Source organism: Lissotriton helveticus, chromosome 5_1, assembly GCF_964261635.1.
Source record: "Lissotriton helveticus chromosome 5_1, aLisHel1.1, whole genome shotgun sequence".
Lineage (NCBI taxonomy): Eukaryota > Metazoa > Chordata > Amphibia > Caudata > Salamandridae > Lissotriton > Lissotriton helveticus.
Genome location: NC_136065.1, coordinates 723,068,398 through 723,094,650, shown reverse-complemented (window position 1 = coordinate 723,094,650; position 26,253 = coordinate 723,068,398). Strand labels below are relative to the sequence as shown.

Here is a 26,253-nt window from a genome sequence, read left to right as displayed (position 1 = left end):
AAGGTGCCCAACAAGCCTGTCCTCCATTGCTTATCTTCTGCTTGGTTCTCTACTACAAAGGGTGCATAGGGGTGATCCTCACAGCCACACACCCCTTACAGTGCAGCTATCTGGAATGTGTTGACTGCCACACAAGAACATTAAATGCTTCTGGTAAAAGCACCTGAAGCATTATTTGTATCCAGTATTAGGGTATCTTTAATAGATTCACATGCCTGAATCCTTCCCAGTCATCGGAATGGGAGTCCCCGGTACATAAATAAAGTAATGTCTCATTAGACATATAGAGTAATAGGCCAAAGGCCCCACATTCGTAACATATCCATGTCCTTTTGTGAAAAGGACCAAACTCTAGAGAAGAGCCAAACGGCTATCACCACCCTCTAGAACCTTCCTGGAAGGAGCCCTAGTCCCTCAGATTTTCCACCACATGTTGTGCTAAGGGAGTCTCCACTGAGCTCTGCTCAGTTAAATTAATTTCTGGATTTCCAGTGTTTCTTCTCATAGATTTCCATTTTTTGAGTGAAGTTCTTCTGTTCTTCATGGCAGACACACCTAAGAAAGGCCTTTTTAGGCCATGTGGTAAAAAGACACTTCATGTGGATGACCAGCACAAAGATTCTCTACTGCCTTTACCCGGATCACTCTTCAAAGGACTGCAAGGTATGTCGTACCTTTTCTTCAAAGACCCTCAAAGATCTGAAAGGGTGCCTCTTAATTTGGCTGCAGAGACTGAGGTGCCAGGTTTTTAAGAACCCGGTGGTGCCAGGGATAACACCCGAAGACCTCTGAGTTCTCCCTTGTTCCGGACCGCAGAAACACGGAGTCTTCTAGTCGCAGTCAGAGATCAAGTTTTATTGGCAGCTACCAAGTAACATGTGTCCTAGAAGCACGACAAACGCGGATCGTGTGTTCTCAGGAGACTGTTCGTTTTTACAGAACAAGCCTTCTCCTTATATACAGGAATAATAGCTGCAATCAAGAATTCTTGAGTTTATGATATGGCTGTACACATATTTCTACAATAATACAAAGAGCAAAGTCATGTAGGCAAGCCCATATTTTAGACGTCCAGTTCGTGATAGATTACCCGGTCAGGCCCGGAACTCCCATCAGATATCGACGAAACCCCAATAAAGAAGGGCACCTCCTAGTCATAAAATTGGCCATAAACAGGGTGCGTGGACAGGTGTGTGTGTGTAGAAAACATGATCTGTACGCGGTGAATGGTTTGTGGTATGTTATGCATTGATGCTATCGTATTCGGCCACTGGGCGAGGAGCTGCCCAAACAGGTTTGGCTGGAGGCAAGGGAGTCAGTTGAGACAGGTCAGGGGGAAGTCAGGGAGAGGTGGACGTGTCCTTTTTGATCAAGCTCGACCTTACTCAATTGACTTATCATGAGGGCAAGACACAAGATGGATGCCGTTTACAAAATGGAGTCTGAGGGGTCGGAACGGAAACTACGATTTAGGGGCATTGGCATTCCTCGATCATGACGCAAATGCATAGGAATGATGTCCTAATCATTACCGGTCTGTTGATACCAAATTCGTCATGGGATATTGATATTTTGTGGCACGGGTATTGGATCTCGATATCGTGATAACAGTAGGGTCCAGAATTTCAGAACCACAGACCCTCCTTTTGCCCTTATGTAAGGCAATAACTCATGTTAATCTGAGTCTAAATCTGTATTAATGAATTCGTGGAGATGTTGCTGTAGCATCATTCTGTTGCTCAGTTCGTCCCTTGACACAGGCTTCCTTACACATGAGGTAGCACAGAGGCCACATAGTGCAGGAGCGCACTGTACACACAGGCAGAACATAAACAGAAGCGCTAAGATCATCCCAACGAAGATCAGTGTTTTCCATCCCCAGGCAGTGATCAGGCCCCAGAACCACCCTAGAAGGGACCAATCTCCTTTTTCCACGTGAAGGGAACCAGATATTTCGTGTAGTTTGGAGATGGCCTGGTACACTGTCGGTGCATTATCAGGGATGAAAATACAGCAACTAGATTGGATCACTCTGCATACACCACCACGATCGGCGAGTATGATATCTAGGGCAACTCGGTTCTGAAGGGTCATAAGTCGATCCGACTGAAGCTCGGTTGTCAAGTTGTCAAGGGCTCCGGCCGTTGTAATCACGGCGGATTCAACTATCCTCGATAACTGCCGAATATTCCTGCTGTTCACCATAGGCCCCCAAAATGGCAGAAAACCCTTTGCGAAGTCTGCAAATTCCTGACTCGCGGTGTCGTCTTTACTCACAACACCTCTAACTGTCCTTGTCCGATGGTAATCTGCTCTGGCCGTGTAGGTGGGAGGCATGTACCTGAAGTCAGGGGGCAACCATGTATAGGCTTGGTCGTGGCAGACGAAATACGTGCCTTTGGCTGCTAAGAATATAGGGGAAGTTCGGGAAGCGAACACATGTTTCCGTGCATATGCTCTTTCCGAATTGTGCTTTGGGATCCCTACCGATACCTTGTAAACATAAGTGACCTTTGTGGGGCACTATCCAAACTGGGCGGGATTTCTTTGCTGTCTGTCCCTTACTCAGGGAAATCCCATTCTTAGTTATGTTCCAACGACTGTATGGAGTGAGTTCATCTTTGGGGATCGTTTGATATGTCGAACTCCCTACTCATATTTCTTATCCCTGCTACTAGTGCCTTGTTACTGGAATCGCTCTCAGTGGAACGGGTCGGGTATGGTTCTAGGGCGAATAGGAACATGGTCTCGAAAGCCCACAGAGAACCATAATAACTGAATGGCAGGATGAAGTATGGGATACCCTTATCCGTTGTGTGGCATGAGTCCACATATCCAACAGTTCGATGTGTTCATTATGGACTGGTGTTGGTGTAGGAGTTGAATGAATGAGTTGTTTACAAATTCGAGTCTTCTGGCAGACTCGTGTTCAGGTAGAGGGTGAAAGGAGTGTGGAGAGATAGTAGGAGGAGGTGGTGGCCGGGTGTCATTTGAAAAAGTAACTTGGAATACGAATGGAGTATAACCAGTCAAAAACATCGTTATGCTACACAACATTAAAATACATGTTATCAAAAACCTTCTTTTGGCCAGTTCAGTGCATAGTTGTCTTTCAATGTTCGTGAATCTGATAGGTCTCTTTACCCTAGGAAACTCCATCCTCTAGTTGCTGCCCGCGGTGGTAGATTGATTCTGCCAGGGAGTGCGCTCTGTTCAGTCCGGGGTAACTCCCTTGGACCAACCAGAACCGTTGACCTAAACGTCCCCAGTTGCACTCCCCAGACTTCAACCGCGACCCTAGCAGCAGAACCGGATGGCGGTTCGAAAATCAAAAATGAGCAAGTTCCCTGGGCGAGAGAGCTGAAAAATCAAAAATAGTTCTTAGGGGAAGGGAAATATTAATTTGCTTTTTATTAGTCTCTTTGTCTAGACCGTAGATTGTATCGTCGTTTCCCAGGTACGGTGTGGTCTTCAAACAATGTCTCAGGTTCGGTAGTGTCCAACTGCATTGACGGTGGCACAAGTCCTTGTAAAATATGATCACTCTCCTTTTCGGTACCAGTTTCTTTTAAACGTGCATCGCTGAAAGGGATGAAGCGAGGTATGGATTCTGTCTCAGTCGGCAAGTCCTTCATTGACCCACCGGTCGTATGGGAGGGGTAGAGGGACCCGTTTACAATGGGTCCCGTGCACCCAGTTCTTTTTGCCTTCCACCCGAACAGCTGATCTCGTGGAAAGAAGTACCAGGTATGGTCCGGTCCACCTCGGCTGTCCGTTGTTTGTGCGCTGGAAATTCCGCACCAAGACCCATGTGCCGGGTTCGATGGAGTGACCTGGATAGTCAGAGGCTGGCGGAGAGGAACTGTGAACCTGTTGGTGTAAAACACGCAATTTAGTTGTCAATTCGCACAAATAGTCAAGCAGTACGGGTGTTCCATTTCGCTGAGTTTCTTTGGCCTTGGCACGCCCCAGACGTTGGCTGGGCGGCCAAACACTATCTCATGGGGGCTAAGTCCTAATCTGGAATGGACGGTCATTCTGGTTGACCAGAGTGCTAGAGGCAAGGCGTCAGGCCATTTAAGACCTGTACAGGCTTGGATCTTGGCTAATTTGAGTTTTAACGTGCCATTGTAGCATTCTACTAATCCAGCTGATTGGGGGTGATTTGCAGCGTGGAACTTTTGGTGTATGCCTAGACACTCACACACTCTCTTCATCACGCGTCCTACGAATTCACTTCCATTATCACTCCAGACAATTCTAGGCATACCAAATCTAGGGAAGAACTCTTTGACAAGGGCTTTGGCAGTTGACGAGGCGGTATTGTCCTTAAGGGGGTACGCTTCCACCCACCTTGAAAAAGCGCAAACAACAACAAGCACATACTTCAGATTGTTGCACCTCTCCATGTGGATGAAATCGAGCTGCAAAACCTCGAACGGATACGTTGGAGGCGCAAAATGACCAGCTGGAGTTGGGGTTCCCTTACCGGGATTATGCTTCAAACATACCATACATTTTCTGACCACGTTCTCTGCATATTTTGGGATATTACTATTCTGCCATACTGGGGCCAATAGCTTACATATTCCTTTCGAACTGATGTGCGCAAATCCATGAGCCATCGTTACTACTGCAAGTACATAGGCGTTAGGTAATAGCCATCGCTGGTGTTCTGACAATTCGACCCAACAACCATTCGCATCTAATCTACCTTTACTTTCTCTCCATTCATTCACCTCTTTCTCAGTTGCTTCGGCTTGTATAGATTTCACGCTTTCGATGGTGTCCTCACACATTCCCACATCAGTAATCCATCTAGCGGGACCTACAACATACATCCGACTCATTGTGTTCCTTGCAGTCTCTTTCGCAACCTAGTCTGCAAATGCATTCCCGCGGCCAACATCGTCTTGAATCTTTTTGTGTGCACTGCATTTCACGATGGCAACTTGTAGTGGCAAGGTCAGTGACTCGAGGAGCTCATTAACTAGCTGACCATGCTGTATCTTTGCACCATGTGACGTAAGGAACCCACGTTCACGCCACAATCTCCCAAAACTGTGAGCCACACCAAAGGCGTATTGGCTGTCATTGTACACATTCACTCGCTTTCCTTTCGCCAACACACATGCTCTTGTAAGTGCAATTAGCTCTGCAGCTTGTGCAGAATTGTGGGAAATGCGCGCGGTCTCTATAATGGTGTGTAATGTTGTTACGGCATAGGCTGCAGTCGTATCACCATTTGGCAACTTGAAACATGAACCATCAACCCATAAAGTATCATTGCATTCAGGAAGGGGAGTGTCCTGCAAGTCTACTCTCCCTTTTGTCTCTTCTTCTGTCCTAAAGCAGCAGTCATGTTTATCAATCTCGTCTGTTTCTGTCGGGATGGGTAGTAGCGTAGCGGGGTTGAGTGTACCACACCTCTTTATGTGGATGTGACTTGCTAACAGTGTAAGTTCGTAACTGGATAGTCGAGCGCTAGTGAGATGTTGTGTCTTCGTCCTGTTTAGCAAAATGTCTACTGCATGCGGGACCATAACGATCAGAGTATTATTCATGACTAATCCAGCGGACTGTCGAATGCAGACAGCTGCTGCGGCGGTAGCCCTCAGACAACTTGGTAGGGCTTTAGCCACAGGGTCTAGAGTTGCCGAAAAATACGCGCATGGGCGCTGCTTGTCCCCAAAGTGTTGTTAGGACTGATAATGCACAACCTTCCTTCTCATGGACGTATAATGTAAAAGGCTTACTGTAGTTGGGGTTTCCCAACACCGGAGCCGAACACAATGCATCACGCAACTCGTGGAAACTCGTCTGACAATCTTCAGACCAGGGCATAGGATTGGGCGTATCTTTACAGAGTAGTGCCAGTAAGGGTTTAGCTAGTAGTGAGAAATTCGGTATCCATTGTCTACAGTACGATGTAATGCCCAAGAAGGCTCGAACCTCTCTCTGTGTCCTTGGGGCACTCAGTTCTGCAATTGCCTGTATTCTTTCTGGTGTCAGTCTCCTTCCCTCCTTCGATAAGATGTGACCTAGGTAGGTTACTTGTCGACAAAATTGTAGTTTGGAAAGAGACTTTGTGCTTCATGTCACATAAGTGACGCAATAATGACAACGTGGCTTGTTTGCAAATTTCTTCAGTGTCTGCAGCGATCAGCAGATCGTCCACATTCTGAATCAGAGTTGACCCATCTGGCAGAACAATAGTGTCCAGTTGTGTTTTCAGGGCCTGACTGAATATTGATGGGCTTTCGCAGTAGCCTTGAGGAGCGCACTTGAAGCGGAAGCTTCGTCCTCCTAAATTGAATCCAAAAATATCTCTACTCTCCTCAGCAATCGGGATGCTGAAGAAAGCGTTCTTCAGGTCAATCACCGAGAACCAAGCTGCTGAAGCTGGAACCATTGTCAATGAAGCAGTAATGTCGGGGACAACTGGAAACTGTGGGATAACTACCTTGTTCACTTCTCTGAGGTCAATCACAAACCTGTACACAGGGGGCTGTGAAGGATCAGTACGCTTTAAGACTGGTAAAACTGGACTGTTAAAACATTTCCTGTTGTTTCTTCGATGACATCTTTGTCAATCAGATCATAAACAATCGTCAACAACGCTTTTTCGCATTCGCTGGATATTTTGTATTGGGGAATACGTGGCAACCTAACGTTGGCTTTCAATGTTATGACATACGGTGCTATCTCCAAACGACCTACATCATTAGAACCATTAGCCCAAAGTATATCAGGAAGACACGACAATTCAGTTGCAATATTTTCTTTTGACACATACATTGGAGAAACGACTTTCTTACCTAAAGTAAGCTGTACTCCCAAGGGAGAACAGTACAAAGTCGCATATAACCTCTTTAGTAAATCCAAACCTAACAAATTTTCACCGCAACCTGTTGTCAAAATGAGGGGTGCTTCTAATTCGCATGGGCCAACAGAAAGGGACATGGGACTAGAGATCGGGTTTCTAACAGGGGCGCCAGAGAAACCTACTGAGACATTCATTTCGCCAGACAAAGGTGCGGTTTTGAGTGCATAATAGAACGTTTTGTAGCACCAGTATCCAGCAGAAATGGCTCTGACACTCCTGAGGTAATTACCTCGACATAAGGTCCATTCTGATCTACTGGAACTGAAACGACTCCCTCTCTTTGTCCATGGCTGTCCTAGCAATCATTACCCTCATTTTCGTGTTCGGTGTAATAGTCGTCAGCATATTACTGAGCTGACCTAGACGATGCATTAGTCTGTTGGTCAAAGCTGTTCATGGAATTCTGAGGCGGAAAAGAAGCTGTGTTCTGGGAGAAATTTCCACGGCCCCTACCTCTAGGGGCATGTTGAACACCTCTTCCCCTTACACCTGAAACACCGTTTAAACGTCGCGCAAGAGCCGGACAATTACTTTTAAAATTACCCTCTTCCTTGCAATACGCACATTGATTCGGGCCATACGGAAGACGCTGATGGGAAAACTCGTTTCCTTGCGCGTTTCTCGAATACTGCTGTTGTGGTTGATAATTGGGCTGACTAGCCATACGAGGCGGATAGGCCTGCTGGAGAGGAACCTTAGTTTTCAAATCTTTAGTCTTTTTGTCTACCTTATCTAGCTCGTCTTTGCGCCTATTTTCATAGTACTGGGCTGCAGCTAAAATCTGCGCTGACGTAGAGACAGCCCAAGCACTCTCTGAATCTTTTAGTTTAGTACACAGTTCAGGAAGCAAATTATGTACGAATTTGTCTACAAACAATCTTTGACTACCCTCGGTAGCCATATCTTGACCACTATGATCGGTGAAAGTCTCCTCAAATCTCGTGAAAAAGTCACACACATTCTCATCTTTCTTCTGCTTGCACGCAGATAGCTTGTCCCAGTTTACGCGTACTTCAGGCATTCTTGTTTTCATGTACGCTATAATCCTACCGGGAAGTTCGGCTATTAACGGCTCAGGTTTAGAACCAACAATTTGTCTAGCATCTATAGCGGTAATATTAGCCCATGAATCACCTAGTTCTTGGTCATGGTCCGTATGACGAATTTTACTCCATAAAGGATGTGGAACAACATTCCCAAACAACATGTCTACATCCGCTAAATTCATTATACATGAGCTTGCAGTTTGCGATAACTCCTTATAATACCCAGTCGGGTTTTTACGGGGATCAGGTAGTGTCTGCTTGAGCGCTAAAACTTCTGATCTTTTCCAGGGGACATGTACCCATACACGCTGGAAATGTGGCAGAATTGGCGGTACTACATTTGCATCGCCTTCCCTCCAAACCGGAGGAACCTCTCTCATGGGGTACTGTCTCGCTCTTTTCCTACCTGATACGTCGTCTTCGTGCAATGATCTAGAGACGTTTCCCTTACTCCTATAAGAGAACAACAACTCTATCGCTTTCTCAACATCTGCACCTATAATCATACCTTCATGGAACTTAAAACGCGTACGCCATAGTTCGTCTATTGTGTATTTGGGATCATTCGTCTCCAAATCTTCGCACATATATACACACATCTCTTCGAATACGTATCTCTGAGTGGGTGCATTCCATTGACGGAAAACTTCCATAACAGACTGAACATCATATCTAACAGTATCCGCAATCCATTGGCGTGCTAGTTCATTCAGCACTTTTCTTTCCTCGTAATCAGGCAGTTGACTACGTAACTGTCTATCTTCTGTTTTAGGGGTCGTTTTAGGCGACCCGAAGAAAGGTGAAAGTAGACCAGTGACGGTACCTGTCACTCTTTGTCTAATAGAAGGAGAACCTTGCGGAGGTGCAAGTGCATCGGAAAAGACAGGCTGAGGCAAAGAAGAAATCGAGGCCATAGCAGAGGAAGTTGAAACAGTGGCAGACGTAGTATCATAGGGAACAGTTGGAGCTGTAGGCAAAGTGGTAGAAGTAGATGGAGTATGTAGCAAAGATGGCGGCCATTGAGAAGGCTGCGCCGGAGAAGTAGAAACCAGCTGAAGAGGAGCTGGCGTTCGTGCAAGAGCTGGGTTACGTGCGCCGGGGCGCGGTATAGTAAAATGCTTCGGTGGTGCGGTAGCGTCTAACGCATACGGCGGTGGCGAGTTCAATAATTGGGACATTAACGGATCTTTCTCGGATCTTTCCTCTTGACCTTGTCCCTTATTTGGTAACATCGGGTAACATTTATCTACTGCTAGTTTCTTGCTCCCAAGTATTTGTTCGCTTTCCTGCTCTTCCTCGTTATCCCTGTATGCAACGGCAGCTTGCACCATTGACATACCTCTTTTATTCCTTTTTGCTAATTTTATTTCTTTCTGTTTGGCTTCTTTGCGCCATAAGCGAAAAGAGTCAAACATCGCCGGCCGGGCTTTTTTCTTGAACAATTTGACCTCTAGGTTGTCAAAACTACCATATTGGGGCCATTTTACAACACCATCCTTGCGGGTGTATTTTATCCACACTTCATTATATGTGATGGGACCTACGCCATGCTTCACATAGAGCTCATACGTTGGAGTTCCAATCGGAGGAACCGGACAAGAATCCTCTAATCGGGAGTCCTTACTACAACCAAGACAAAACAAGTTTCCAAGTCTGCTAAAACCAGGCATCTTCGCTCACTAGTCTAGCTTCAAACTTCAAAGGATTATCTGTTACGATATTTCTCGTAAAAACACGAGTCCTTCGGCTTTGGGGCTTGCAAGTACCAAATCAAAGCGTATCTCAAGGATACCAAAAACTAAGGATCAAACTAAGGACTGGGAGACGCTCCACTTATACTTAACTGAAGTATTTGAAGATCAGTGACGTCGCTAGAAGACTCGTCTATCGTTTCGCTCTACCAAGGATCACTGGGTCCAAAATAAGGCGATAGTCAGGGCAGCAGTCCTTCGTAGCCGTCGGGACGCGGGGAACCTCGCAGCAAAGACCTTCGGAACCACGTCGACATACAGGGGTCGCTGAAGTGGCTGGCCGTCCTCTGGAATTTTCACACGAAGCTCCTCACGAACATCTGGCTTGGACCGTCGCCGCTTGATACCGCCCCGAGTTGGGCGCCAACTGAGGTGCCGGGTTTTTAAGAACCCGGTGGTGCCAGGGGATAACACCCGAAGACCTCGGAGTTCTCCCTTGTTCGGGACCACAGAAACACGGAGTCTTCTAGTCGCAGTCAGAGATCAAGTTTTATTGGCAGCTACCAAGTAACATGTGTCCTAGAAGCACGACAAACGCGGATCGTGTGTTCTCAGGAGACTGTTCGTTTTTACAGAACAAGCCTTCTCCTTATATACAGGAATAATAGCTGCAATCAAGAATTCTTGAGTTTATGATATGGCTGTACACATATTTCTACAATAATACAAAGAGCAAAGTCATGTAGGCAAGCCCATATTTTAGACGTCCAGTTCGTGATAGATTACCCGGTCAGGCCCGGAACTCCCATCAGATATCGACGAAACCCCAATAAAGAAGGGCACCTCCTAGTCATAAAACTGGCCATAAACAGGGTGCGTGGACAGGTGTGTGTGTGTAGAAAACATGATCTGTACGCGGTGAATGGTTTGTGGTATGTTATGCATTGATGCTATCGTATTCGGCCACTGGGCGAGGAGCTGCCCAACAGGTTTGGCCGGAGGCAAGGGAGTCAGTTGAGACAGGTCAGGGGGAAGTCAGGGAGAGGTGGACGTGTCCTTTTTGATCAAGCTCGACCTTACTCAATTGACTTATCATGAGGGCAAGACACAAGATGGATGCCGTTTACAAAATGGAGTCTGAGGGGTCGGAACGGAAACTACGATTTAGGGGCGTTGGCATTCCTCGATCATGACGCAAATGCATAGGAATGTCCTAATCATTACCGGTCTGTTGATACCAAATTCGTCATGGGATATTGATATTTTGTGGCACGGGTATTTGATCTCGATATCGTGATAACAGTAGGGTCCAGAATTTCAGAACCACAAGGCACAAAGACCAACTAGAGTCTTCTGAGGAGAGTGAGGGTTCTTCAATATCCTCCAAGTCCTCTCAGAAAAGACCAAGGGTGGCTTTTCCCGCTCTTCGTCGCAGCCACCTCAGAAGAAGACACAAGTCTTCAGAGGGACATTCCAAGGCTCTGCCACCAAGTGTTTCTCCTCAGGAGATTGTTCACAAGATTCAGTCACAAGAGCGCAAAGACAGGCTTCTTTCAAAGTCTTTAACAGTGTTCCTCTTCAAATCCCTGCTCGGGATGATGTCTTCATGCATTCTGCTAGTTCCACACTGTCGTCTTCACATGTGCCCTCTTCAGGAGGCGCTCTAGGCTCAATGGGTCCAATGTACAGGTTCATCCGAGTGACACCTCCAGTGATCAAGGCTCTAAGGTGGTGGATGTGCCCTCAGAACCTTTCTCAAAGCTTGCCTTTCTTGCTTCAGCTTCGCCGCATATCATCACAACAGATGTGTCCACTGGAAGGTTGGGGAGCTTTCATCCAAGAACTACAGGTCCGTGGAAAATGGTCCCAGTCCGAAAGACAACTCCACATCAATCTCCTCGAACACGGGCTGTATCTCGCTCTTTTGGCGTTCCCCTCAAGAATCAGGAACTCTAGTGCTCGTGCGTACGGACAATACCACGACGATGCACTATCTAAACAAGCAAGGGTGAACTTGCTCTCTGGCACTCTCTCACATGGTTGCTCCTTCACAACATTTCCCTTCGGGCAGAGTACATCCCAGGAACGGACAATGTTCTGTCAGATTCTCTGAGTAGACAACAGGGGACGTGTCACGAATGGGAATTGAATCCGCGGACTCTCAACTGCATATTCTTTTAATGGGGCACTCCTCTCCTCAACCTGTTCGCTACAAGGCAGAACACCAAATGCCAACACTTCGCAAGCTGGCGTCCCCAGAAGGAATCTCTAGGGAATGCATTTTCGATCGCGTGGTGCAACGTCTTTGCATCCGCTTTTCCATTGTTTCCCCTGATTCCCAGGGTTCTCAGGAAATTGAAAGCGGAGCCTTGCACACTCATTCTCATAGCCCAGCTTGGCCACGCCAGCATTGGTTCACAGAGCTTCACCATCTCTCCCTGGAACCGCCGATCCACTTGAAACCGCTCCCTGCTCTTCCCACAATGAACAACCAGCAAGTCCAGCATCCGAATCCGGAATCTCTCAAATTATCCGCTTAGGTCCTGGAATTCTCTGAACTCAGGAGCCAGTCATTCCGCCGGATTGTAGAACAGTTCTGGCTCTGGCTCGAGCGGACAGTACTAACAAAACATACTCCTTGAAATGGAAAAGGTTCTGCATCTGGTGCAAGTCACGGAAGATACACCAGTTTTCATCTTCTCCAGTACAAATATTGCCTTACCTCCTTCATCCGTCAAACTCGGGTCTTGCTCACGCGTCCATTAAAGTTCACTTGGCCGCAATATCCCGTTTCAGAAGATCTGCTGGCCCTTCTCTTTGGTCTAACAGGTTGATCAAGCAGTTTCTTAAAGGCCTGTTCAGGACTTTTCCTCCTGTAAAAACTTTACCTCCCACTTGGCAACTCAACACAGTTCTTGCTCAAATCATGAAACACCCTTTTGAGCCAATACACAGAGCTGATCTTGAGTATCTTTCCTGGAAAACTGCGCTTCTCCTGGCCCTTACCTCAGCGAGACGAGTGAGTGAGCTCCAGGCATTCTCAATTCAGGACCATTTTCTTCAGTTCAAACAAGACAGGGTTGTCCTACAAACAAATCCTAAGTTTGTACCTAAGGTTCTGTCAGACTGTCCACAAAGGAAGTGCTTCTCTTGGGTGCTCACCAGGGATTGTAACTAGGAGCAGAACATCTCATAAAATCCATCGAAACCTGGGCAGTGACCTCAGCAGAAAAGTTTCAAGTGTGACTTGAATCCACATTTGGCAGCCATGCTTTTTTGGATGTAGGGTCATGTCTCTTTAGTCCTGTTTTGATGCTGCAGAACACAAAATACTGTAACTTTGCTGGCAGGCTGTTGCCCTGGAGGTCAGCAGGCTGCATTTTTACTATGCTAGTCAGGAGTAGAACTCTACCACCTTCCCTCACCTGCCCACCCTAATTTTCAGAATTCTGAACAAATGCAAGAGAGCCCTGCCAACTCCCATCCTGATCTCACTTGCATTGGTTCACTGATCTACACTTAATGGGGGCCCCTTCAATGCTTCAGGGAGCAAGCTTAGACCTGCTTGTCCCTCAGCCCACGATAAACAGGAACATTCTCCATAATGACCCTCCTTTTCTATCAAGGATCTTTAAGGAGTTTCTGAAAGGGCTGCTCAATATGTTTTGCTCATGTGGGCGCCAGTTCCTTGATGGTATACTATCCTTGGCCAGCTTACGAGGTAACTGCTCAAACCTATATTCAAGGCAGGCATTCAAGTTTTCGTCGAAGACTGCTGTGCTCTTGGCTAAAAGAGTTGGAAATTCATGCTTTTACCATCAAACCTCTCTTCCTGCGCCTTCGCAAACTGCGTAGTATTGCGCACTAAAACTAGATTTAAGTCCAAGTGGACTTTTACTGTAGTGAACAGTTACGCAAAAGGTGTACAGAGAGCATTGCTCTCCCTGATGTGCACAGAAACAATTCTACATTGAATTTGCCAGGTCTTGTGGACCGTCGGTTTGGCTCTTCCTTGTTTTGTCCCCTACATTCTACAGGGTCGGTTTGCTCTACAAATGGAGTAGGAGCTGCGGAATGGAAAGGAAGAACAGTTACATTTACAAAATATTGCTGCTTGGATACAGACCGCCTTGTTTCTGTTAAGGCAGTTTTGTGTCCTCTGTTCCATTAAAGCACGTCTCCTCTCACTTTGTCCCCCATTTTATGATGGCAATTTATACTACAAATTTAGTTTGAATGCAGTATAAATCTTGCTATTATGGTTGAAGCATGCGAATGTATGAAATATGCAGTGCTTAATAAGAAACAAGTTACCTGTTATTACAAAGCACCAACACTGGAGTGGTGTGGCTCACTGGTTAGAGGCGGCAGACCCGTAAGCAGAGAACGGCCCGGGACCAGGGTTCAATTCCCGACGCGGCAGGGTTGTGGACCAGGGTCAAAACGGACTCGATAATTCTCGCCTCGGTGCCTACTCTAACCAGGGAACACACTCGGCAACTCTGGGCATTAAGCTTGCCTCATCTCTACAACGGCCCCCCACAGACGCCGGGGATGCCTGGTTTCACCTTGGAGATACCCAGAAAGGGACCATCTCACAGGGAAAACCAGGACGGGTTCCCCAGCGGTCTTCAGCGCCAGGATACTCCATGGAGTCGCAGTGCGCTTTTACAAGTACACCCACACACATTTAATGTTGACTTAAAACCATCCCTCGTTCCGTGAAGAGTCCACTATCTATATCCTTTCACGCTAGCTGTATAGATATCTGAAATACATCCACAGTGGGAGTTACCAATTGACTTTCTCTGCATTTCTACCTTCCAAATGTAAGACGGTGTAAAAAAAAGTAATTTTGGAATATGTCCTCTAATTCACATGCTAGTATGGGTACTCACAATTTCGGAGATGTGCAAATATCCACTGCTTCTGAACTCTAGATTTTGTTCTCATTTCGGAAATCTATAGGTCTCCTTGATACCTATTTTTCACTCTTTATATTTTACCAAATGCTATATACCCTGTTCACAATGAAAAACCATTGCAAGACTCAGGTCCGTTATGGGCTCTGGATACCTTATTCTTTGTGAACCTACATATCTTAATTAGCCCTGCAACCAGTAGTGTCCAGTGGAAGTGACTGTATATTGCTTTAAACAAACTGCCATGCTTAAGTCATTACAGGTGAAAACGTTGGCATATATGGCTGTTTCAATTCAATTTCAATATTTTTTTTAATTCAGCTGTTAGTTTTTATAGGAAAACCGTGAAGGATCCATACAATTGACCCCCTTGCTAAATTCAGAATTGTCTACTTTTCAGAAATGGATAGTTTTCCGGGATCCATTATTGCTTTCACGCCCATTTCTACCACTTACTGGTGGTTGAAAGCAACAAATAGGTAAAATAGGCTATGTCTCAGTAAAATGCCAAAACTGTGTACAGCACTTTGGTTTTCTGTCAAGTCTGCCTGTTCCTGAACGCTGGGCAGATGATGATGATTTTAGCACCACAAACCCTTTGTTGGTATTTTTTGCAGGGAAGAAACCAGACGCTTTCTTCGGCAGCACTTTTTCTTCATTGAAAATAAATAAAAATTGCTGTGTTTTGGCTAATTTGCTGGTTCCCTCCAGGGGAATCCACAAACCCTGGGTAGCTTTAGAATCCTCAGGATATTGGAAGAAAAGGATGCAAAATTGGTGTGGATGCCTTGTGTACAAAAAGTTACAGGGGCCTGGGAGCGTACTAGCCCAAATAGCCAAAAAAGGTTTAGCACGGAGAGGGGGTTAAGGCCCATCTGTGAAGGGGTTAAAGGAGTAAATTAGTTGGTGTCTGGCTGTGTCGAATTCCCAGTCTTCCTACTGGGAATAATTCAGAGTGAGTGAATGGCAACTCAAATGCGTGATCACAATTTATAGGAAACTAACCTTCTCTTAAAAAATGCTTGGATGATTTTTGACTTAATTTGAGAACGTAGCTTCATTAAATGATCTAATAGATTTTAACTAATGAGTTTACACTTTTGTCAATGGCTTATTTTATTTTTTTTTTAGATCTTGACTCCTTTCCTGCTGAGAAGATTAAAATCTGATGTTACCCTTGAGGTTCCGCCAAAGCGTGAAGTGATAGTTTATGCACCTTTGACTAAGAAACAGGAAACCTTCTACACTGCAATACTCAATAAGACTATTGTAAAAATGCTTGGAATTGATAAGGTCTGTACTGTAGTAATATATTGAACTTTTGTTACTGTATAGGTAGTTTTACATGTGGTTTCTCAGTTATTCACTGTAGCATCTGAATCTGATCTAAATGGATGTTCATAAGAATTTGGATTGTAGCACATATCTGCAGGATTCCAAAGCACCTTATAATTAGGTTGTTACAAGTGTCCGTTTGAAATGCACACATTTAGTACAAGCTATCTGAAGGCTACCTTTGCCAAATTTCATTTGTTCTATTTTGAAAAATTGCTTGAAGTTGCTTTTTCTGGAGGCCCCCCCCTTACCATTTAATATAAAAGGAAAAAAGCTGGGGAAATCCTGGAGCTACAGAAGCCGCAGCTGCATATAACTATTCTAGCTAGCACTTTACAGCTTGCCAACAGCTCCATCACTCCATGTCGAACACTGACTGCTGCTTCACTTTTTTCCTGGTACTGTGTTGAGGGTGACTGAGAACTGGACTCTACCTTTTTCATGCTGACTGATCATTTTGCTGCAAACCTACCATTGCATTCACTAACTTATTTTGAAGACTGGACTGTTTTGTTTTCGGACTGAAAACCAACCTGTTAGCTTTGGATTGTCATGGATGCTTGAACATTACCTGTAGTCAGGCTGGTAATCCTCCATTCTCCAGTATTGGATCTTTCATCGATTCTTTTTTTTTTTTTTTTTGAGAGTTTTATATAGCGCGAACTTGAACCGAATCAGTTATCAGAGCGCTTTACATAGCACCAGTTACGTTACATGAGGACACACTTTCATTTTGTAGGCACGGGGAGATTAAGTGATTTGCCCAGAATCACAGGGGTTTTTTGGCGTCGTTACCGAGACTCGAACCAAGTTTCCGAGGTCGAGCGCCTTAGCCGTTAGGCCAACCCCTCTCCCCATGCTTAAATCATTTCCAAGGCACCATAATAAAGCAGTGTGCATCACTATAATGGGCTACAATGGTGATAAACAATCACGTAGATGACCTATCTTCAGGAGGCAGTGGACGTCTTTCCACCTGCCTCCTGAAGTCTGTGATGTAATCTTGGCAGCCAGGCGTCCCTCCACTAAGACTGTGTACGCCTGCCGGTAGAACAAGTTTGTTGCATGGTGCACAGCAAAGGCTGTGGATCCCCCTTCATGCCCCTCTTTCTCAGGTTCTCTTGTTTGTTCTTTATTGCGCCCAGCAGGGCTCTGCTCTGGGTACTATCAAGCGATATCTTTCGGCCCTCTCTGCCTTCCTTCTGCTTCCAGATCAGCCTTCCCTTTTCAAGTCCCTGGTTAGAAGTCGTTTTGTGAAAGGCATAACTCCTCTTTCCTTCTATTCCTTTCGTTCTGCCACAGTGGGACTTGAACTTGGTTTTAACTTATTTAATGTTCGCTCCTTTTGAGCCGCTATACAACTGTCCTTTAAGGCTCTTTACTCTCAAAACTGCGTTCCTGGTGGCCATCACATCTGCCAGACAAGTGAGCTCCAAGCACTTTCTTGTAAACCTCCTTTTCTCTCTATACATCTGGACAAAGCTGTCCTTAGGACTCGTCCATCCTTCCTGCCCAAGGTTGTCACTGCCTTCCACCTCGGGCAGACTATCACTTTGTCCACCTTCTTGCCGCATCCTTCGAAAGAGGACAAGCAGCTCCACCGTCTGGACCCAAAATGTGCGCTCTTTTATCTGGATCGCACAAAACAGTTCCAGGTGGATGACCAACTCTTTGTTGGCTACGTGGGTGCCAAGAGCGGTTGGGCCGCACACAAGCAAACCATTTCTTGATGGGTCGTTTTGTGTATAAAAGCATGCAATTCTGTCTAAAAAGGAGCCTCCAGTGGAGCTACGCGCCCATTCCACCAGGGCGACTGCAGCCACTACTGCCTTGGGAAGGGGAGTTCCTCTGAATGACATCTGTCAGGCAGCTACGTGGGCATCACTGCACACGTTTACCAAACACTACTGCCTGTACAGCCAAGTCCGGAGAGGCTGCTTCTCATCCAGGGGATACTCCTCAATAGTCATAATCTATGAATAATCCCCACCTATGTGCGGGATCCCGGAGCGCATAGAAAATACATATATATATATATATATATATATATATATATATATATATATATATATATATATATATATATATATTTTTATACATGTGTAAACATACATGCAGCCTAAAATATTTCGAAAATGGCAAAAATGCTGAAATTACATAGGTTTGCATAGTAGCACCTATACTTTTCCAAACCCTAAGGAAAAGAGGAAGCAGTAAACCATTGCCAATCAACAATACTTTATTGCCATAGAGAACTTGTAATTGCAGGAATTTGCCAGTAGACTGCACTAGAGTACTAGGAAATAAAGAAACTGACACCTTGCCTTTAAGGCATTAGAGTAGGGGTACCGTGCCTTTAAGACCTGCAGGAGACACCTTGCTCCCATGATGCACCACAGGTGGTAGTTAAGTCAGTTCTTTTTTCCTGCTCCTTCGGTGAAGATCCTGGAGCTTGAGCTCTTCAAGTGATTGAATTGGTGTTTTTGTCAGAAAATTCGACATTTTCTGACTCTTAATAGCTTATTCTACTGGTTTTGCCATAAATGTTTCCAGTCAGAATGCCAGCTTTATTCAGGAACTGCCCTTCCTGTGGCAAGATGTCACTGGCAGACCCACACTCTGTGTGTATTGTCTTCCATCCACACACTCTCCTGACCAGTGCTACCACTGCCAGAAGTTTTGAAAACGGACTCTGCGCAACAGGGAACGGATAAAACTTCATGCCCAGCTGGAGAAGGACAAGAGTCGTCATTGAGGTGACCATGCAGACTTCAGACCACCTTCAAGCAAATTACACCGAAAACTGTGACATACCACCTCTCCTGAGCCCAGAAAGAAGGTAACAGGAGATTCGCCGTTGAAGAGACCCAGATACACTTCAGCGTCGAGGGATAAATCACCATCTTGACGTCGAGTCTCCGCCGCATGCAAGTAAATCGGCGTCGAGGTACAGCACTTCGGGCTCAAAGGATGTGGGCCCGAGAGGCCTAGAAAGTCTCCGTCGACGTTGAGGCTTCTGTCGACATCGAGACACACTCCGCCACCTTTGAGGGGGTCTGCGTCAAGAGTCATGCCGGCGAGTACTTAGCCGCAAGTGGGTGTGTCTATGTCAAGAGCGTAGTCTAGGTCCCACTGCTCGACGTCAAGAAGGTAGTCCCCAACATGGCGTCGTGTGAGATCGACGTCTAGGTCCCCAGGTCGACGTTTAAGGTCCACGCCAAGGTCTCCAGGCCGACGCCAAGGTCTCCAGGTCTAGGTCCCCAGACCGTCGTCTAAGGTCGCCGTCTAGGTCCCCGCATCGCCGTAGGCGATCGACGTCGAGACCACCGGCAAGAGAGGGACTGCGTTCCCATAGTCCATCGGCTCGTTCGCCGTTCCCATAGTCCATCAGCTCGTTCGCCAATGGTAACCCTGACTTCGTTGACGTCTAGGCATTCGACGTCGAGGGACAACTGCAGCGAAGGAAACTCAGCACGCATCAAAGTCCCGGTCCAGGTCGTCCTCTGGGGGTCAGTCATCATCCCCAGGACTGCATATTGTGCAGATCTCACCGGAGAAATCCCCCAGACCTGCAGAGAAGAGGGCGTATAGTCTGTCACCTCACTGGCTGCAAGGTGTTGGGACAGGCGACCGCAGGAGTCTGGGCTCGGACTATTCTCGCAGGTATTCGCCTTCCAGGGCCTCTTCGCAGAGAACAGTCCCGGCAAGACCACCCAAGTCTCCCCCCAGAAGACCGAGAATATCTCCCAGGCCCAGGTCGCCTTCTGTGGCTGGTCTCGATTCAGGGGTCGCCAGGGCTCATCACGACCGTCCTCGTAAGAGAAGACGCACGAGATCACCTACATGGTCGTCCTCGACGCAGGTCCGCTGTCTGGGACTATTCTCAGACCTTCTCTGCCACACCTCCATCGCGGGTGTCCCCTATGGATGACATTGCAACGTTCACTGATGTGCTGGGTAGGGGTGCGACAACGTTGAACATCACTTTGCATGCCCCTGTGGTACCAACGTCCGTCATCTTCGACACCTTACACCACTGTACAGCACCTAGAACGCTGCTTCCTTTGGTACCAGGATTCTTGGAACCAGTTATGGCGATTTTCCTCACCTCTGCTACGGTGGGTTTGATCCCTTCCAGATTTGCCAAAAAGTTCAAGGCACCAGCTGAGTATCCCTTGTTTCTCAGAACCGACCCACCAGCAGACTGTCATAGTAGCGGCAGCCATGAGATCTCACTCAGCGTCTGCTTCCTCCTCTGTTCCCCTTGAGAAGGACAGTAAACAGATGGACTCCTATTGCAGGAAGATGTGCAATACTTTGGCTTCCTATATGCAGATTGCAAGTGCCTCAGCTCTTAGACGATATGATGGGTCTCTTTGGGATTCTCTGACCAGGTTCACCGAAAAGCTCCCCAAAGAAGATGGGCAGGACTTCAGCAAAATTTTGCTGGAAGGTGGGCTTGTAGCCAACCAAGTGATAAGTGCTGCAGCGGATGCCTCAGACCTCGCCGCTCATGGTTACTCCCATGGTGCGTGTTCACGGCGCTCTGCCTGTCTGCGCCTCACAGGCCTCAAGCCTGATGCCCAGAAGAAAATCTTGAATCTCCCGTTTAATGGCTCCTCCTTGTCTGGGGCTCACGCCGATGAGGAAATGAATAAAATGAAGACAAAGCTGGACACTGTCAAGAGTGTTGGCCTGGAGAAGCGCAAAGAATTCCACAAACATTTTCGTCAGGGCGACAAACGTTCTCTCCAGCAGAGGGTTCAAACCCCTCTGTGGTCCTCCCAGAACCAACAGAGGTCCCAGTTCCACCAGAGGCGCCCTGGAAGAGGTAGAGGCAATAACAAGCAGCAGTCCACCTCTAAACAGTGAGTCGTTGCTTCCTCCGCACCCGTTCGTCACTCAGGTAGGAGGGAGTATAATGTTTCGTCTGGAAGAGTGGAAAACCATAACAAGAGACAAATGGGTGCTGAATATTGTGCAGCATGGCTACTTGCTGAGGTTCAAGTCTCTTCCTCCGCAAGTGCCCCCGCAGTTCAAGCGCCTCCCTCAACTTCAAAGTCTACTTTTATAGGACGAAGTATCCACCATTCTCGCCAAGAAGGCCATAGAAGAGGTCCCGCCCCTCCAAAGAAATCAGGGAGTGTATTCCTGCTACTTCCTAGTCCAAAAGCGAGGAGTAGTCAAAGAGTACAGACCTATCCTCGACGTGTGCCTGCTGAACAGGTTTATAAGAAATTAGAAATTTTGTATGCTAGCCCTGCATCAGATCTTTCCGGACCTTCGCCAGGGAGACTGGATGTGTGCCATCGACCTGCAGGTCGCCTACTTTCACATACCTGTCTCAGTGAAACATCGAAAATTTCTCAGGTTTCAGATCTCTTGTCACCACTACCAGTACAGAGTGCTTCTGTTCTGCCTCACATCCGCCCCGCGGACATTCTCCAAGTGCATGGCGGTGGTGGCTGCCTTCCTCCGCAAACGGAAGATATTAGTCTACCCATACCTAGACGACTGGCTCCTGAAACTCCACACCTGTTCTTCTTCAGAGCCATCTCTCATACTGCCTCAACCTGCTTCATTCCTTGGGGTTGCAAGTCAACTACAAGAAGTTGGTCCTCAACCCCACCTGTCGGATACACTATCTGGGGGCCTCCCTGGACTCTGCAGAGGCAAGTGTGTGTCCTTAGGAGGACAGGTGGTCATCCATGCTTCTCAAGTGCTGCACCCTTCTTGACACAGTCCTACACCCAGACAAGTGTCTTCACTATTGGGATCGATGGCCTTGTGCATCTACATTGTGCCCAATGCACGCCTTCACATGTGGCCTCTGCAACAGGCACTCGAGGATCAATGGTCTCAGAGGTCAGGTCACTGGGAAGATCGTGTGTCTCTTCACCAAGCTGCCAGAGACTCCATCAGATGGTGGATGAACCGCTCTCACCTGCTACAAGGGGTTCCGTTTCATCCGACGCCTCCAATGCAGACAGTGGTCACAGATGCCTCACTACAGGGCTGGGGAGCTCATATGGGCCAGCTTCAGGCACAAGGTCTCTGGTCCGAGACAGACAGAAGTTATCACATCAACCTCTTGGAGATACGCGTGGTCCATCTGGCGCTCAAGTCCCTGTACCCGTCTCTTCTGTCCAGCCACATTCAAGTTCAGACAGACAACACAACAACTTTGTTCTATCTGAACAAACAAGGAGGCACCATGTCACAAGTCCTGTCTCTGGGGGCTCAATCCATTTGGCAGTGGCTGCTGGCATGAGGTCTTTCAATCGTTGCAGTCCACCTTCTAGGCACCCTGAATGTTCAGGCAGACTGCCTAAGCAGAGACTTCGAAGAAGCGCACGACTGGGTGCTCAATGAAGAAGTCGCCCAGGAAGTCTTTAGGCAATGGGTAGTGCCAGACATCGATCTGTTAGCAGGCGCGGCAAACGCGAAATGCCCCGTCTTCGTGTCCCGATACCCTCAGCAGGGATCATGGGGGAATGCTTTTGATCAGCTGGTCGCAGACTTTGCTGTACGAGTCTCCTCCGCTCCCTCTGATCCCGGCAGTCATCCAGTAGTTCTACAGGACCAACACCATGATGATCCTGATAGCGCCAGAGTGGCCACACCAGTGGTGGTACCAGGATCTCCAACTGTCAGAGGTTCCTCACCGGAGATTGCCCTGCCACCCGGACTTGCTGACCAAGAACGAGGGAAGTTTCATCCCAACCTCCCTTCCCTTGGGCTGACTGCATGGCTCCTGAGGTCATCCAGTATGCCACCTAGACCTTTCAGCTGACTGTATGGACATTCTTAGAGCAGCAAAGGGTCCTTACACCAAAGGTTTTTCCTTTGGTGTAAGGACAAAGCTCTTGCTCCGACTCCAGGTCAGGAGCAGGTGATTCTTCCTTACTTACTGCATTTGACTAGGTGAGGCCTTAAGTACCCCTCCATCAGGGTCCACTTAACTGCTATCACAGCGTATAGGAAATCCCCTACCCAGACCTCTTTCTTCAAAATGCCTGTGGTCAAACATTTCCTAGAGTGGCTAAAGAAAGTGTTTCCACCAGTGAGGTCCCCCTCTCCTCCCTGCGAGCTTAAAACTGTCCTCACCAAATTGATGGGTGGTCCTTATGGGCCAATTCATAAGGCATCTTTACAGCACTTGACCTGGAAGGCTGCTTTCTTAGTAGCAATCACCTCCGCCCGCAGGGTGAGTGAGATTCAGGCTCTGTGCTGCAAGGAGCCTTACACTGTTTTCCATGCCAACAGAGTGGTGCTGCAAACTCGTCCGAGCTTCCTGCCCAAGGTGGTCTCGGACTTCCACATCAATCAGACTATCACACTACCTACATTCTTCCCTGAGCCAACCACTCTAGAGAGATCTTTACACTCTCTAGACCTCCGGAGGGTTCTGAAATTGTACCTTGCTAAAACCCTTCCAGTTAGGAAGTCGGACAGGCTTTTTGTCAATTATGATTCAACTAATACCGGTCTGACGGCTTCAAAGATCTATTTCTAGATGGATCGTCTCCTGTATAGCTTTGTCCTGCCAGTTAGCTAGCAAGGCTTTGCAATGCAGACCACGTGCACATTCCACTAGAGGGAAAGCTTCTACCACAGCTCTCCTTCGCAACATTCCCATATCTGAGATTTGCAAGGCGGCTACATGACGCTCAGTACATACCTTTACCCTCCATTACTGCCTAGATTCAGATGCCCAGGCCGATGCCCAGGTGTGACAGGCCTCTTTGAGGAATTTGCTTACATAACTGCAATTTGAATGTGATGTTGATTCATGTTATATATATTTTGTTGCTCGTCCGTGAGACTTTGGGTATGGGCTTGCTACTCTATTAATAGATTATGACTATTGATGAGTATCCCCTGGATGAGAAGGATTAGTTACCTGAAATTCTAGTTCTCGTCCAGGGGTATAGTCATCAGTCATAACCGAACCCACCCACCTCCCCCAGACGAGCATTACTGGGAAGTTATTGTATGATTACGGATCGACACAGGTGTATATGCACCTCCAAAAAGAACTGACCTCACTGCCACCTGTGGTGCATTGTGGGAGCAAGGGTCTCCTGCAGGTCTTAAAGGCACGGTATCCCTACTCTAATGCCTTGAAGGCAAGGTCAGTTTCTCTGTTTCCTAGTACTCTACTGCAGCCTACTGGCAAATGCCTGCAATTACAAGTTTTCTCTATGGCAATAAAGCATTGTTGTATGGCAATTGTTTACTGCTTCTTTTCCTTAGGGGTTGGGAAAGTACAGGTGCTACTATGCAAACCTATGTAATTTCAGCATTTTTGCCATTTTGGAAATATTTTAGGCTGCATGTATGTTTTCACATATGCATATATGTATTTTCTATATGCTCCCTGATCCCGCACATGGGCGGGGATTATTCATAGATTATGACTTTGAGTATACCCCTGGATGAGAACTAGGATTACAGGTAAGTAACTAATCTTTCTTTGGCCGTTCTGTTCTCCAGGACTTTCTGGTGTGATCTTTGCTGCACAAAGTGTATGCTGAAGCACTAGCTGCGTGACTGATTGCAAATTACGCCGCTCTACTTTTAAAAATATCTGATCTCAGCCGAGCAGCGCTGGAAAACGATTGTATGTTTTGAGCGCGAAAAACACCTTACTTTTAAAACTGCACCACGTCAATTGATTTTAAAATTGCACTGTGTGATAAACTGTGAATCACCTCGGTAAGATCCTCTTTCTAAAATACCTGTTGACCCCTGTAGCCCCGGTCCACCGCAAGCGCTAGGCTTGTTAGTGTGGAGGGTGCAGGGCGGTACCTTCTTCCGGCTTTCAGGCTGGGGCAGGCATTGATTGGGCAACGAATGTGTAGAGGCGGAGCTGAAGACTAGCCCGTCCTCTACATAAGCCCTTTACTATTGTTCACTCTTCCTGATGACATTGCTGAACGAAGTGTATGCTGAAGCACTAGCTGCGTGACTGATTGCAAATTACGCCGCTCTACTTTTAAAAATATCTGATCTCAACCGAGCAGCGCTGGAAAACGATTGTATGTTTTGAGCGCGAAAAACACCTCACTTTTAAAACTGCACCGCGTCAATTGATTTTAAAATTGCACTGTGTGAAACTGTGAATCACCTCGGTAAGATCCTCTTTCTAAAATACCTGTTGGCCCCGGTCCACCGCAAGCGCTAGGCTTGTTTGTGTGGAGGGTGCAGGGCGGGACCTTCTTCCGGCTTTCAGGCTGGGGGAGGCATTGATTTGGCAACGAATGTGTTGAGGCGGAGCTGAAGACTAGCCCGTCCTCTACATAAGCCAGGCACTCACTATGAAGCGCAGCGAATACGGGCAGCGCCCGCGCCACAGCTGCGCCACAGCTGCGCCAAAGACAAGCCTAAGACCAGCCCGTCTGGGCCCGTCCGGGACAGTACGGGGCAGGGAACTATACTCCACCAGTCCGTCACATCTCGGGTATGGGTTCCAACCAACTAAGAGCCTTACGGCCTGCAATACACAGTAACTGCACCGTGCTAACGCCATCTGATAGCACACACTGTACGAATTGCAACTTCTCCATTACTAATATTCAACCATATCCTGACCCTGGAATTTGTACTCAAAGACCACCCCAACGATCAAAGCAGGCCTCCTGTGAATATTCCTTTTTTAGCGTTAACTGTAGATTCTTGCCGCAGCACAAACTCTACATCTTCAACCTCTTGCTAGATGAAGTACCTAGTGTCCTGTTCCTAACGGAAACATGGCTACACGAAAGTTCAGGGCCAGACATAGCAACCGCCCTTCCCTCTAACTACGCTATCGTAAGAAGAGACAGACCGGGCCAAGTAGGTGGAGGTATTGCGATTATTTTTCGCAAAGATTTTACCTGCAACTTGGAACCAGTTAATATTCCCGACTGTGAAGCCGCATCTTTTAAAATTACCCTAAACCCCAACTTCACACTCTCCGGTCTCCTAATTTACAGGCCACCCGGGAATGCCAACACTTGGGCAGCTAACCTAGAAAATTATATCATCCCTTTCCATCTAGACTACAAAAACTTCACACTCCTTGGTGACTTAAATTTGCACTTTGAGGACTCAACAAACGTGACATGTTGTAACCTAATCGACCTAGCTGCACTCAATCTGACACTACTCAACTCAGGACCTACGCATAAGGCAGGACACCTATTAGACCCCATTTTTTCCAATATTCCAGGACTAAAATGGATGCAAACCAGCCCCATATGTTGGTCAGACCATCATCTCCTTCGCTTCTGCCTCACTCTACCCAATGCCCCCCCAATAAACATGGCCGGGCCAGCTAACTCCATGAGAAACTGGAAACTTCTTGATATCGAAAAACTGAACCAAACCCT

General features: G+C 47.0%; 1 protein-coding gene across 1 annotated transcript in view; it reads left to right on the top strand.

The window, feature by feature from the left end:
• LOC144754871 (lymphoid-specific helicase-like) overlaps positions 1–26,253 on the top strand; it is a 558,671-nt gene that overhangs the window by 242,451 nt on the left and 289,967 nt on the right. The window contains exon 13 of the mRNA XM_078643186.1: positions 15,677–15,838. Coding sequence (XP_078499312.1) covers positions 15,677–15,838 — 162 coding nt within the window. The remainder of the gene's footprint in view (positions 1–15,676; positions 15,839–26,253) is intronic.